Source organism: Chinchilla lanigera, unplaced genomic scaffold (assembly GCF_000276665.1).
Source record: "Chinchilla lanigera isolate Chin_1 unplaced genomic scaffold, ChiLan1.0 scaffold00071, whole genome shotgun sequence".
Lineage (NCBI taxonomy): Eukaryota > Metazoa > Chordata > Mammalia > Rodentia > Chinchillidae > Chinchilla > Chinchilla lanigera.
Window position 1 is genome coordinate 7,896,231 of NW_004955472.1, and position 16,287 is coordinate 7,912,517.

General features: G+C 36.0%; 1 protein-coding gene across 1 annotated transcript in view; it reads left to right on the top strand.

The window, feature by feature from the left end:
- The window catches only part of Plaa (phospholipase A2-activating protein), a 35,845-nt gene that overhangs the window by 17,035 nt on the left and 2,523 nt on the right, over positions 1-16,287 (top strand). Inside the window, exons 6-13 of the mRNA XM_005401157.2 lie at positions 437-572; positions 1,892-2,061; positions 3,301-3,458; positions 4,307-4,526; positions 6,805-6,873; positions 10,119-10,187; positions 12,066-12,167; positions 13,773-13,937. Of these exons, the coding sequence (XP_005401214.1) occupies positions 437-572; positions 1,892-2,061; positions 3,301-3,458; positions 4,307-4,526; positions 6,805-6,873; positions 10,119-10,187; positions 12,066-12,167; positions 13,773-13,937 (1,089 nt within the window). The remainder of the gene's footprint in view (positions 1-436; positions 573-1,891; positions 2,062-3,300; positions 3,459-4,306; positions 4,527-6,804; positions 6,874-10,118; positions 10,188-12,065; positions 12,168-13,772; positions 13,938-16,287) is intronic.

Genomic DNA, 16,287 nt, shown 5'->3' on the forward strand with positions numbered 1-16,287 from the left:
CATTTTCACAATGTTGGTTCTTCCTATCCATGAGCAAGGAAAGTTTTTCCATTTACTGAAATCTTCTTTGATATCTTTTTTCAGAGTACTGTAGTTTTCATTGAGTAGATCTTTTACTTCTTTTGTTCGATTGATTCCTAAATATTTCAATTTCTTGGATGTTATTGTGAAAGGTCCATATACATTCTTTATAATGGGAAAAATTGTATGATCATTTTTATATTAATTCATATCAGTTATATTGTAAAAAATGTTCTTGAGTGTCTGAGCAAAGACTGTAATTTATTGGTACAATACATGAAATAAAAAATATGATTCTTAAAATTATATGTAAGTGACAAATATGTAAAAATTTAAAACAGATTTTAAAATGTCAACATATATGTAGAAAGATCGTGTTTATAAATACACTTAATTTATTTTTCAATAATTTTAGATTTTGCAACAACAGGAGAAGACAGGTCTCTGAGGATATGGAAACAGGGGGAATGTGCCCAAACAATCCGACTTCCAGCCCAGTCCATATGGTGCTGCTGTGTGCTGGACAATGGTGACATTGTGGTTGGTGCAAGGTATTTATAGTCCAGTTGTGAATAAATTTTAAGTAGTTGGACTGGAGCCTAGTGTACAAACTGTGACCAAGGTAAAGAGTTATACATACTGGCGTAAGCCCTAGATACCTTTGCTTGAGGGAGGAAATGTAGAGGAGAGAAGACTGAAAACTTCATACTATAATATAGTGTGGGCAAAGAATGGTCAGTAGGCTAAACAGCACAAAAGTTTGGTGGTCAGAATTCAAGGAGATGGAAAGGAGAAATTTGGAAGGCAAATTCATCAGTGTCAAAAATGCTTGAGGAGATCAAGGAGTGGACAGTTTATCTAGATTTTGCTTGAAAGATGTTATTAGTCTTTTGATATCACATTTTGGTAGAAGTCAGTAAGAGGAGATAAAGGGCTAGTTGAGGAAGTGGGTGAAGGAAAGGATTATAGACTGATAAGCTGCCCTGGCCTTGGAAACAGAAAATGAAAGGCCTGGCTGTAAGGAATACAATGTTTAATAAAGTAGAAGGATTTTGTTTTTTAGCTGAAGCAGGGGTTTTGTTGGCTGAGTTCTGTTTCCAAGTGTATTACAAGGTGAAGAAAAATAAACCAATTGAAAAAGTGAAATTGATATTTATAGAAGGTTAAATAGAGAAGTATTCTGTAGGATTGAGTAGGATTAATACAGTTGAAAGTAGCCAAATTGACTCTTCTACTACAAAATTTAGTGTTGAGAAGTCATGGAAATGTAGTAACCTATGAGAGAGTAGAAGTTGAGGACTACCATCCAGTCTAAACGTGAAGCCATTTTTTTTTCTTTGAAAGAACAAACATGCTAGTCAGGTTTGGTGACACACACCTGTAACCCCAGCACTCGGGAGGCTGAGGCAGGAGGATCATTGCTAGTTCAAGACCACCCTGGGCTACATAGTGAGCTCAAGGCCAACCTGAACTGCATAGCGAGACCCTGTCTCAAAAAGACAAAAAAATAGAGAGAGAAAGAACAAACATGCTATCTATAAAGTAAACCATCCCACTGCATTTCTTTATGCTGTAATACCCATGTAACATTGACTTAAAAGTAAGTAATACATGTCCAGATTGTTACCATGCAAATAATGAATGTGGAATTGATATTTGTATTAAATGCATATATCTCTGTCCTTTGCCAGTAACTTTTCCTTCAAATAGCAGAAATGTGTGTTAATGTCAGTATAGTGTTATACTCAGCAATAATTACATAGTAACATTTCTCATATTACAAATATAGATGGGTTTTGGTTTAGATCATTCAGGTGTGAGAATGTTAATACACCATGGCAATGACTTTTAAAAATTTTTTTTCTTATAGTGATGGCATTATTAGAGTATTTACAGAATCAGCAGATCGTACAGCAAGTGCTGAGGAAATAAGGGCTTTTGAAAAAGAGCTCTCTCAAGCAACCATTGATTCCAAAACTGGTGATTTAGGGGACATTAATGTTGAACAGCTTCCTGGGAGGGAACATCTGAATGAACCTGGTAAATATTTCAGTGTATCTAATAGTTAAAAGTGCCATCATGTTTGCCTTTTGGAATGCTAAGAGTGATAGGGAAAAAAATGTTGTTTTGCTAGTGTTTCATTGTTATTGCCAGATACTGATTTTTGAGTATTTTTACTATCACACCTAACTGCTGTGAGAAACCATGTTCTTGCTTTTGTGTCATAGTTCAGACTTTGCATAAAGCTTCCTATAAATAAATTTTTCTTTCTAATAAATTTCCCAACACTTAGCTCAAAAATAGGAGTTACTCAGGAGTCACTCATCTCATGGTTTTGGGTTTTCTGGAAGAGACTCTGGAAACTAAACATGAGAATGAGGTAACAAGCAAAGTTGGCTTAGTGACTAGGGTCATTTGAGTTTGAAATCTGAGAACAAAATTCAGCACAGTGAAATCTTGCGGATATGTCCCTGACCCACTGTATCAGTGCGTCATAAAACTTGGTTCGTGGGGATTCTTACATCCTTTCAGGATGTTTGTGAGGTCAGCACTAATTTTATAATATTAGACATTATTTGACTTTTATATTGTATAAGGTTTATACTTATGGTGCAGAAGTAATGTTAGGTAAAACTGCTGACTGCCCAGTACACAAATTAAGACAGAGGCACCTAATTCTTTGAGTAGTTATGCTGTTCTTCCCTGGCATGTATTGTCAATTTGGAAAAATGCCATTTGCCACTAAGAATCTCTTTGGTGAAACATTAAAAAGTATTAACTTACCTGTGTAAAGCACCCATAATACCACATTACCATGGTATTTCAAGGAAAAACATTTTTTGTAGATTTTTTTTTTGTTGAGACAGGGTCTCGCTGTGTCGTCCAGACTGGACTCATGCTCACTCTGCAGTGGCTCATTTGCAGAGAATGTTCCTACGCTGTGGCAGTAATACACTTACTGGTCCAGAGCCTCTGGAAGACCAGAGAGCTGTTCATGGAAGTGAAATGTGTTAGAAAGACATGTTTGGGAATACAACTTGTTTTATGTTAGATGGGCCAGTTGCTTTCTAGTAGTCACTTTCCTTTGTTTATTAAAGTTCCCTTTTAACCATTATTTTCTTTTACCTTGTAGTAGAATTCCATTTTAAAGTCTTTTCATAAAGTTTTCTTAGAAACCAAAATATATACTCTCCTATGTATAAATTTTAATATTAAGAATTTTTTGTCTAAATGTTTTGAATTTTACTGTGTCATTCTTTCTTCAAATTTTTGCTTAAGGTACTAGAGAAGGACAGACTCGTCTCATCAGAGATGGGGAGAACGTTGAAGCCTATCAGTGGAGCGTTAGTGAAGGGAGGTGGATGAAAATTGGTGATGTTGTTGGCTCATCTGGTGCTAATCAGCAAACATCTGGAAAAGTTTTATATGAAGGAAAAGTATGTCAATTTCTGCTTTCTGATTATCTTAATTAAAGATTTCCTTTTCCCCATGCTGATAAACTTTTCCTTGGTGTTTTTGACACTTATACATTATTGTGGAGAAATAATCTCTTTTTCCTGTCCTAAAATACGTTTTTAAGAAATACCTTTCCAGCCACTTGTAGGGGCACATATCTGCAATACCAGTACTCGGGAAGCTGAGGCAGGAGAATCACTATGAGTTTGAGGCCAGTATGGGCTACATAGTGAGTTCAAGGCCAGTCTGAACTATATACATAGTGAGACCCTGTCTTAAAAATAAATGAATAAAATAAAAATTTAAAAATTTTTCCATGTTGAGAATGCTGTGTGTAATAGAAAAATTAGCTATTGCCTATCCTTTAGAAGTTCCCATACTTAACTGTTCCCAAGCATTTTAGGAGCTACTGTGCCATCTTTCATCTTATGCTTAATTCTTGGCTGTATTTAACTTTTCAAGACATGAGGGACCCTGCAGGCAGTGTTTACAATGCCAGCATGGTTGAATGAATAGGCACTGTGGCGGCTGATCCTCGTACTGGGAGATCAATTAGAAACCTTCCTTTGCCTGTGCAGCTAATAGATAGCTGTAATCCATCTCCCATTTCTCCCCACCCCCAACGAAATAGTAATCTTGTGGCAGCATGCAAGTGATTGCTATTAGTCTTTATTGGCCAAGAGAAGGCATTTAGCATTGTATTTTGGAGAAAGTTTAAGTACTGTAATTACTGAAATAAAGAACACATAACATGTTATATATGTCATTAATATATATGAATAGGCAAATTGGTAATCATTTATCTTCCTTGTTTATGTTCCTTTTATAGGAATTTGATTATGTTTTCTCAATTCATGTCAATGAAGGTGGACCAACATATAAATTGCCATATAATATCAGTGATGATCCCTGGATGACTGCATACAACTTTCTACAGAAGAATGATTTGAATCCCATGTTTTTGGATCAAGTAGCTAAATTTATTATTGATAACACAAAAGGTCAAATATTGGGAGTTGGAAACACTAGTTTTTCAGATCCATTTACAGGTGAGTTAGGATTGGTATTAAATTTTCTGTAATTCCATAAGTATTGGGTTTTTATTTTGTTTTCCTTTTGGATTAAACCGAAGGCCTGTGTGTGCCCAGGAACACATGCTACCACTAAGCTACATCCCAGTATGGTAATCTTTGGTGGTTGATTTGTGCAGTGTTTTGAGATAGGGTCTCGCTAGGTAGTTTATGCTGGCCTTCATTGTCCTGCCTCAGCTTCCCGAGTGCTGGATTGTAAGTGTGCTCCGCCATTCCTAGCTTTCTTGGTAGTTTGAATACCTTTTACGAATAGCAGTTTAAATAAAAATCAAGATCTGCAGGAGGTTTTATTTCACGTTTATATTTTTAAGCTTCAAATTATGTAATAATTCTATATTTTATAGAAATAATTACAAATTGTTCTTTGAAAAGTACAGCCTCACTGTAAAACAAATAAAATTAATAATCTTTCATTTCAGTCATTGGCAATAGGAAGAAACTTGCAAGTTTTTTATCACTTTCTTTTTTAAAAATTCCTTTTGCAGTGTTGGAGCTCAAACCCAGAGCCTCATGGATGGTAGATAAATGCTGTGCTCCTAAGCACTGCCCCCAAGCCCTAGTTCTTATTTTTAAAAATGTATATTAGTCTACGGCCATACCACCCTGAACACGCCCTATCTCATCTAAAAATGTATTTTATATTATGGTGAAATTTAATAAAAGGAAATTGATTTCCCATAGGGCTTGGCTAGTTGTGTGTCTACTCTAGGAGTGATTTGTGGGTTTTCGGTTTACACACCGGATTTTAATTTTAAGTTAACTGTAACATAGTATAGTGTGCAGTATCTAAAATGTTATACATAGCGGTAGGAGCTCATCCCAATCTGTAAATTATAATAGAAGTAGTATTAGTCTGAATTCATACTTTTAGGAATTAGATTCTGATCCTAGTAGTACTGCCCTGAGGTCAGGGTCCAGGAAACTGAAGTACAGGCAGAAAGAAGAGTGTTTCCTCTTTTTGCGAAGACTGCTCTGTATAAACTTTTGAGATAGGAGCTTTGCTGTTCATGTTCTCCTGTTTCCATTTCTGTGTGTGTGGTGCTGAGTGTTGGACCCAAAGCCATGCACATGCTGGCGAGCACTCTTGCTACCTGAGCAGCACCTCTTGCCCCTGTTGTCCTTTCTGATTCTTCTTTTTATGGTCTGCAAAACCCCATGTCATCTTCCTGTCTCAGATCCCTACGTAGATTTGTTCTTCTTTCCTCACAGGTACTCCATCAGCGCACAGGTCATCTCCTTCTAGTTCAAAACGCTGTTGCCCATTCACTTAATCAAGCTAATTTAACTTGCATGTTCACTTAAACAGAATTATTAGAGTAATTCACTACTGTGCTATAAATGATTTAACACTCAATACTTGTGATGAACCCAAAAAGAAAAAAAAAAAATTAAAGACTGAATGTATATTTCTTTTGAATATTTCTGGTGTTGGAATTTCAGGTTCAGGACAAGAATGAGTACATAGTGCTGTACTGTGTACACTACATTGTGGGATGAAGGACAGGTTTTAAAGTAGTTGGCTCTGTCTGCAAAGGTAGCAACTACTTGGCTTGTTTTGCTCTCTGAAGACTAACTTTATAAGCATCCTTACATACTGTTTTGAGGATGACCTGGTATATATTTCTATATAGGTACCAACAAGTCATATTCTCACACATCACACTCTTGTAAATGTATAAACAGAAACCTCTTCCCTTCATAGAACTACTCATTCTCCTTGTAATTCTTTTGTCCAATACATTGTAAGCTTCAGTAGATACAAGGAACTTTGTTCTCTGCTGGATCTCCAGCACTGAGTGTAATGTTTGACACATGAATTAATGAAGTAGGACTTCTTGAAAAGTTGAACATTTAATGCCTGTGGTTTTGATAGCAACTACAACAGCAGGAATTCTCATGAATTTGTGTAGGAAGAGGGATAGGAATTGATTGTGTATATACATCATTTAGGTTAGAGATTACCTGCAATTCTCTTTTCATGTTTGCATTCAGTTATTTTAACATTTATATGCAGAGGTTAAGATTTTTTTTAAAAAGCATTAAAAAAAAACTTAGAGAATCACTGAAATTTTAGTTTTTTCTAGCTGTATTTCTGACTATAATTTCTATCCTGTCATGTGACGCCTTGTTCCTCAGTTTTTCTGTAAACTTAGATTTTTCTAATGTAAGCATTGTGCTATTTATAAAATTCAAAATCTTGGTGTGCTTAAGTTTTTCCTGTGTTTTGCGCGCACAGGTGGTGGTCGGTATGTGCCAGGCTCTTCAGGATCTTCCAGTGCAATGCCAACAGCAGACCCTTTTACAGGTGGGATACGCTTTTGATTAATACATCCTTCACTAGATAGGTAACATTTTGCATAATATCCCGTTACATTTGAAAGGTATTAATTCATTAGCTAATAATTCCCTTAATCCATATTTTGAATTCTAATCAGTGTCTTGTTCTTCAACTTATAATTTTTACCTTTACCTGCGGCACTTTTGTAGATTTTGTCATGACTTTTAAATGGCGTATTATTAGATCTTGTCATTCTTCCTGCCAGGGAAGCAGAGTAGTTAACAACACAGGTTTTAAAGTCAGACAGACTTGATTCAAAACCTGGCCGTCCCACTTACTTACTATCAGAAGTTAGCAAGTTATTTAACCTGTCTGAGCCTATTTTTTTCTGTCTGTGAAATTAGATAATAGGGAATCCATCATCCAAGACACAGCATGAGTACTATTATTGGTGAGATGCTACCAATCACAAGCAGAGAAAAAGCCATATGGGTCCTTGATGGAACAGTGCAATCAAGACATCTGTCCAGTCATATTTTGACTTAGCACGCAAGGAGACAGTCTACCCAGCTCCCCAAGATTATTCTTCCTACCAAATTATTAATGACTTTCTGGAGCCTTCAGAGTGAATTAATACTTGAGGTATGCAAGCCTCAAATTCAACATTACTGGGGAAAAATCACCAGAGTTGGACTTCAATGCAGCTGAAGAAGTTTCTGTTTTCAGAGTGGTTCTTGCTATCTTTTGTGATGCTGTTTTTTGGGGGCTTCATGCAGAGTACCTGGACAATATACTCAATTTGGGAAGAGATTTCTAGCTTTTATAGAATCCACTGCTGTAGCAGACTTGGTAGTGTGACCTATAAAAATGTCAAACTGCAATTGTCTCTTATCCATTGATTGGACCAACACTCAGCCTTAAATCATGTTAACTTTCCCCTTGCTAGTACATAATATGTGATACCCACCATTTCGGGAGAAGTGGTATTTTGCTTTACAGTTTCAGTAGACTCAGTTCATGGCCTGCTGGCACAATGGCAGAATGGCTTGGTGGAGGAAAGCTCTTTACTGCTCAACACACAGGAAGCAGCGAGAAGGGAGGAGCTAGGGACAATAATACACCCTTCTAGGTCACCCCCAGTGGTCCACCTTTTCTAAACAGGCCCCTTCCTGACAGCACATGAACTACTGAACTCATCGGTGGATGAACCCACTGTTGCCTAGCGCACCCTCATGACCCAGTCAGCTTCCAAACACATGAAACTTTTAAATCAAACAGTCAGTGTCATGAAGTGAATTGCTCTCACTCAGCTTCCTATGAATGGGTTAGTGGCTCAGATGGAAATGCTTGTACCCTGTGCATTGATAACAAGTATACTAGAATAACCAGCTGTCCAGCTAAACATTGTGATGGTACAATGGCTGTGAAAGAAATCTTTGATGATATAATACAGTTTCAATTGGTAATAGTGATCTGAAGAATGATAAAATGATAGTTTTATCAGCAGTTCAGGAACAGTGACGCTCTGAAACTTCCTCCAGGAGAGTTCCAAAATGTCATTGGCAGCTCTTTTCTGGATCACAAAGAATATACCAGGCTTCAACCAGTATCAACAAAATCAAGAGTTCCAGGGGCCTTCATAACCAGTCATATTTTATTGCTGTACAATATCCATTCTGAAGATGCAGTGATTATATAGATAATGTGAAATAGCATACTGAATATCTGAGAGATCTATGATATCATTAGATCATTAAACTATACTTGTATAAAAAAGATAATGGCAGCTACATAGTGAGACAAGAAAATTAAATGACATAATACTTTGAAAGTGTTTAGTAAAATGACTGGAATATATTGAAGCCATCAGTATGTATCAGCTGTCATTATTATTGCTGTTGTCCTCCCAACTTGAATAGCAGTAGGGCCAAAGATTTCCCCATCTGACTTACAACTTAAGATCCATCTTCTTTCTTTATTAAGTTGTGTAGTCCTTGAACTTTCAATGTCCACTGCAATGATCTAGGAAGCTTGTTTAAATTGACATATCCCAGTATTCTATCCTAGAAATTCTGATTCACTGTGTTGAAGAGGAGGTTAAAAATACCTGTGCTCAGAGTCCTTATTCAGTGATGCTGATGAAGTGGTTTTAGACTTAGTTTACTACTTTAAAATTTCCTAAAGTGGAGTTGATGTGTAATACCACTGGGTTATGTATAGACTCTGGGAATTTGAATATTAAATAGATTATCATCATTCAGGTGAGCAGAGAACACATTTAGAAAAGTATAGACTGTACCCTGCCTTTTAATAGCTTAAAGCCTTGGGTGAGTTGTACAACCTTCCTCTTCTAAAATACCATAAATTACAAAGCTACCTAGTTAATACTTTAATGAATATGTGCATATTAAGTGCTTTGTAGTCATTGTTTTAATTACTCTTATTTACATTGTTAGTTTTTGGATTGTTTTTTGCCTTTTCTGTGTGTCCTGCACCAGTTATACCAACTCCTAAATTATATAAACTTGCATAAACAATAGCTGTTACTCTTTGAGGGGTTGATTCAGGCTTTTGAGTATCTCCAACTCTTGTGGATTCTCTTGCCACACTTACTGTTCATATTTTTTTCTTTCTCTACTCAATAAGATGGTCACAAGCATGATCTGGAATGGAACTGGGTTGTTGTCATAGCATTCTTAACACTTAACCAAGTCTTACCTGGTTGTGTTATATGCTAGCACCTAGTCCTATCTTTTTACTTTAACAGAAAAGGGTTCACATTTCATTATGAGAACCTTTCTCTTCAGTCCACTTATACTTTTATAATTTACTAAACTTTATATTTATACTCTATAAACTATCTAATGTTTATTTTGTCACTTGAGAATCACACTTTCTAGTTTCACGTTTATTGAGTGCTTATTACATAGTAGTATACAGCACCTGGCTCTGAGCATTTTTCTGTATTGAATTTATAGCATATTGGCGGGCATGGTGGCACGTGCCTGTAATCCCAGCACTCGGGAGGCTGAGGCAGGAGGATCGTTGTGAGTTCAAGGCCAGCCTGGGCTACAAAGTGAGCTCAAATCAGCCTGAACTGTGTAGCGAAACCCTGTCTCAAAAAGACAAAAAAAAAAAAATTTATAGCATATTTATTGTGTATGTAAACACTATTGTGAAGTGTGACTAATAATGAAATAAGATTTGTGAAGAAGAAAGTTTTTCAACTTTATAATTTGTAGTTGCTTACTAGGAGTATTACTGCATTGTAGGTGCTGGTCGTTATGTGCCAGGTTCTGCGAGTACGGGTACTAACATGACTGGAGTTGATCCATTTACAGGTACATAGTTTTAATTTCTTTTCTTTCTTTTAGATTTTTAAAATTCATTGAAACTTTCATTTCATGAAAATAAAATTTATGTTGTTTTCTTGCTTACGTTTTCATAGTAAATAATTTTCTTGGTTTGATTTTTCAAATTTTCCCAAAATTGCCTTATTATTCACACTACATTCTAGGGAGCTTAGTAAAAGTAGGCTCAAACTTTATCTTCAAAAGATCTTTAAAAGCAGTCACTGGTAAAATTTTGCTCTATATAGTATTGGGGTCTTGGCAAGAGTAGTATAATCTCCCAGTGTGATTCTAATCCACAACCAGGATGAAAAGCTACTGTTTCACTGTAAAGTCTGGTCCCTAAATACCCTTGCAAAATCCGTTAATTCCAATCTTTCCTCCATTTTTTCTTAATGCATCAACAGTGCTATTCACTGGCCCAGCATGGTAGCACACACACCTGTAATTCCCACACTTTGGAAGGTTGAGGCAGGATTTGAATCCAGCCTGGACAACTTAATGAAAACTTGCCTCAAAATAAAAAAGGACTGGGGATATAGCTGAGTGCAAAGGTCCTGGCTTAGGTCCCATGCGGAAAGGAAGTGAGAGATTAAAGATAACAGTACTTCTTTCCATTTTCCAGAAATTTCTATTCTGCACCGAACCTTTGTGTACCTTAGTCACAAACAAAAAAATTATCGACGACAGTTTTGTCTTTGTCTATGTTGTTGGCATTTTGCTGTTCTTTTTTTTTTTTTAATTCTCTTTAAAATAAAAAAAAAAAACCGCTCTGAAATGGCATCCCCTTGAATATTGTCTCTTCCCTTAAATTCCTGTCTTCCCTCTCTCCAGCCATGCAGGCTTATGTCAGTTTCTTGACTATGCCTTGCTATTTTCTGCCTCAGCAGCTTTGAGCACACTGTTCCCTTTTGTTACACCTTCTTTTGTTGCTTGGATGACAGGTCATTGGTTGTTATTGCCCACCCTCATTACTTCCCCCATTCCTCCCCTTTTAATTTAAATTTTAAATACAGTATTTATTAAATGAACTCAGTAAACCTTTTTGATCACCATATATGTTCCCTGCCCAAACACCCACTCCATCATAAGCTCTCACTGTGTCCTATACTTTTTCTTTAGAGAACTTTTCCTTACACAGTACTTGTTTGGATAGTGGATATTTCATTAACATTTGTATTTTCCTTAAAATGACTATAGACTGTAACAACCAGCAGTGCTAGCAGTGTCTGTGTAGCTCATTTATGGCCATGTCAATAAATATTTTATGTTGTATCAATAATTTTTTACAGTTATTTGTTTCATTTGTATCTACCTTTGCCCCTAAGATAATCCTTATATTAAAATCATTTTTTAGTCCTATTTTTGCAAAACATCTTAATTTTACATTAGAGCTAAATGGACTATTTAAAATGTAAGATATTAGATACAAATTAAGACTTTAGTTGAAATTGCTTTAGTCCATTGAATATTGCTGCATTTTCATCTCAAGCCAGTTTATTTCATCATCAGATACCGAGATATCCGTAAATATAAACTATTAGTATCTAAAGTCCTTTTCTTTTTTTCTTGGTCTTTCTGAGACAGGGTCTCATTATGCAGTTCAGGCTGAACTTCAGCTCACTTTGTAGCCCAGGCTGGTCTCAAACTTGCAGTGATCCTCTTGAGTGCGGGGATTACAGATGGTATCTAAAATCTTGTAGATGATTTATTTTTGTTTCTTCTTTTTTTTAAGATTTCATGTTAGTTTTTTTGTATGCACCAAGTAGTTGCATATGCCAATAATTTTGTGAAAACAACGTTGTACAATTAGAAAAAACTCATTTTATCCCTCTTTATAATTTTCATAATCTTCTATTCTGTAAATAGGGAATAGTGCCTACCAGTCAGCTGGATCTAAAACAGTGAATATTTATTTCCCTAAAAAAGAGGCTGTCACTTTTGACCAAGCAAACCCTACACAAATATTAGGTAAGTCTATTTTAGTTAATTTTCTCTTTTTTTTTTTTTTATTAGATAAGTCTATTTCAGTTAATTTTCTCTTTTTTTTTTTTGGTACTGGGAATTGAACTCAGGACCTTGCGCTTGCCAGGCAGGCACTTGTGCCGCTGAGCTATATCCCTGGCCCTCAGTTAATTTTCTCATCCATAGACTGTTGCATATTTTCTCCTACCGTATCATGTCAACATGGATACTTAAGTGAATAGACTTCTAATGTGGCATTTCACAACTGTGTTGACTACAAATATATGATCTTGTAATGTACCCGTAATACTTTGTAAGAAGAAGTCTTATACAATTACAGGATAAATGATTTATGGTGACTTTAATGAAGGAAAAACTACAGGGAAAAAATATAAAGCCAACCTGCTGCTAGTCTCTTAATATTTTCAGAAAAAAATGAAAATGAATGAGTGTAATCATTTGAGTAAGCAGAGAGTTTATCTTTCAAAAGTTAGTGGCCCTTAGAAATAATAAAAAGTTGTTTTAAGTTCCCCATTAAACATGAGACTGCTGTACTTCTTTTGATGGATTTTTCTGTTGACTTATTTTTCTAAAAATAAAGTTAACTGTTTTTGTAGACTAAGAAATGCTCTCTGTTTGTTACACATATCATGGTGAGACTTAATTGAGATAACATTCATACTTAAATAAAAGGAAGGGTTTCTTGGTCACTATTACCCATTATATTATATTTATAGAAAGCACTCAGAGATTTTCTTAATTTATTTTAGAAAAGTAAGCATATGTACATTTTTAGATATTTTTAAACTATCTAAGAGATTTTTTGTTTTTGGAATTTCTTTGATAAATTTTGTTTTCAATAGTTTGTTAATGTTTAAAGTTTTAATGCCAAAGAGTAGTGAATAGGTTCATTTATGACTGATAAAAGTCTTTAAATGTGGACAGCTTATCTTCTTTACCTTTCTAGAAGTATTTGGGCTTTTTTATTCTTGTAAAGATTTTTCAAGAAATGGTATTAGATGACTCAGAGTAGTGGGGATGATAGGGATACAGGTTTCATAGATAACTGACAAGATTTGAAGGGAATGTTAAACATGGGAAGAAAAGATAATTGCTTCTAAATAAAAGTTTTAAATAACATAATATCAAGTATGCATATGAAACTAAGCCAAGTTAGATAGTATCAATAGGCATTTAACTACAACTATTTTTCACAACCATAAGAATTGACTGAAGTTGACTAAAAAGTTGTAATGTTTTCACTGGGCAAATAGGAGACTGACTTATACTTATGTCTGTACCACCTGATGCCGCTTGGAAGCTGCTGGGAACAGTCACAAATACGCTTTAAAACTGTACTACAAGCAGAAAGCTTTAAAAGTTCTTAGAGAATGACAGGTAAAATAACAATGATTACAGGGACCTTTCTCTCACCATGTGCTTAGCTTTAAAAGAAAGAAAAAGATTTTTAAAAATTTTATGTTTATTTTTAACTGCCAAGAAATGTCTTAATGTTGTTCATTAGAATATTCCTACTGAAAATGTTGGCTTTTATACATTATCGAGCTAACTACGGTTAGGTGATTCGGGAGGTGTGGCTTTGCGTTCTAGGAAAACTGAAGGAACTTAATGGAACTGCGCCTGAAGAGGAGAAGCTCACCGAGGACGACCTGGTGCTTCTTGAGAAGATCCTTTCCCTGATATGTAACAGCTCTTCGGAGAAGCCCACAGCCCAGCAACTGCAGGTTCTGTGGAAAGCTATTAACTGGCCTGAAGGTACAAACGCTCTTCAAAATGTAATTAGAAAGCTTTCATTTCTTAGTGTTATTGGTGTGTCTAGACCACATTACCCTGGATAATTCAGGTTGTGAAGAACTTTGCTATACAGTCACTGAATCACTGCAGTCATAATCTTGTTTTGAGAACCTGAAGGTACATGTTGAGTGTATACCTTTATCTGAAATGCTTGGGACAAGAGGTGTTTTAGATTTGGGGATTTTTCAAATTTTGAAATAGTTGCATAGACTCTATCAGTTGAGCATCTTTATTCTAAAAATCCAAATCACAAGTACCGAGCACTGAAATCAAGCTTCAGATTTGGAACTGAACCTATAATAGAATAGGTGATTAAAATACATAGTGAACATTGACATTTTTAAAGTTACTACAGTGGAAGACACATTGCCTTTAACCCCCATCAAAATGCTCCTCCTTGCTTCAGACATACTTTCCGCGTCATTCTTGCTGCTCTCTGGAGCATTTCTGGAAGCTGTCTTCTGTGCGTGAATGCAAGGTGTGATCAGAAATAATGGTTCGTGCTCCAGCAGGTGCCGTCCAGTAGGAAGGCAGGCTGGTGAAAACATGACGTGTGTCATCACCCATCTTATTCACTGGGTTCGGCACCATGAGACTGTGTGTCTCTTCCACACAGTCAGTATGACCGTGAAAGGTCAACATTTTTAATCAGTTCAGCACATGAAGGCAGTCACAGCAGTGCAGCCAAAGACACAAAAGGGGACTGCAGAACTGCTTTAGAAAGTGGAAAGAACAATGAGAAAAGTGTATTTGAAGCTAAGGGGGAATTATTTTGAGGGGGATTAATGTCAGTGTGTCTTTTACTATAATTTTAATTTAAACATTCACTATATTTTTCAATCATACCTTGTGTAATGATTTCATTATATGCACAGTTTGTATATATATTTTTAGAGCTTTCATGGATCACCCATGACCTATCCAAAAAACTCTCTGTGACCTGTGACTTAAGTTGTTTGAACTAACAAATATTTGCTATAAGGGTTTTTTTTTTGGTTTTTGGTTTATTTGTTTGTTTGTTTGTTTTTGAGACAGTCTTGCTGTGTAGCCCAGGCTGGCCTCAAATTAAAAATTGTCTTGCCTCAGCCTCCCAACTGCTAGAATTATAAGCATGTGCTATCACATCTAGCTCCCCCATTTTTTTATGCCATTGATTTATTGGACAAAGAACTTTGTTCTACGAAAATGTTCTGTGTTGTAGATTTCACTGATTACACCATGTATTTCTCTATCTCTGTATTTCCTTCTAATGACACAGTTAGATTTTGGTTTATGTATGTGTTTTTATAAAGATCCTTTGTAAATGATAGTGTATACTCTCTCTATACTATGGAGCACATAATGTCAGAGGTTCTCATTTACAGTGATAATAAGACTGTCCAGTGCATGTATTCCAGTGGAATCTACCCAGGCTGTCAGTTATAAAGCTCCCACCAAACTACGAGCATTATGTCGGCATACATTAACTAGGATTCTTCTCTAAAGAACTCTCTACTCAACTCTTTGGTCTTGTTACAAGATTTTTAAAGCCAGGTTTCCCGCTGCATTCATTCACTTCTTTATTGAACACGTACTGTGTGTCAGGCTACTTGATTACTTGAGGGTTTCCTTATTTTATGGCATATTTAATCTTACAGCAATAAATCCAGTGTATAGATGGAATAAAAAGATTTTTTAAATTTATTTGTATTACTACACATTTGTAATGTGTAATGATCACATATATCATAGAGAATTTGTACCTGAGGTCTTCATTCTTTATTTCCCATTGCCTTCCCCACCCTTCAGCCTGTCTTCCCCTCCCCATTTACAAAAGCACTATTCCCGTGTTTTCCTTTCCATTCTTTCTTTAATCCATTGTCCTGTCTGTCTGCTCCCCTCCCGTTCCCTGTTCCCCTTCCCATTTGAACACATTCTTACTTCCCAGTGTCTGTCCTTCATTTTGCTCCTTATTTGCCCTCTGGGTTTCTCACACAAGAGAAACAATGCAACTTTTAAACTTGTGTGTCAGATTTTTTTCACTTAACATTGTTGTCTTGAGGTGCATCTATTTACCTAAATGTGACTCAAGTTTGTCCTTCTTTATGGCAGAGTAATACCCCATTGTCTACAAATACCACATTTTTCACATCCATTCATCTGTTGATAAGCATATGGAGGCTGGGCGTGGTGGTGCATACCTGTAATCCCAGCACTCAGGAGGCTGAGGCAGGAGGATCCTTGTGAGTTCGAGGCCAGCCTGGGCTACAAAGTGAGCTCAAGGCTGGCCTGAATTGCATAGTGAGACCCTGTCTCAGAAAGACAAAAAAAA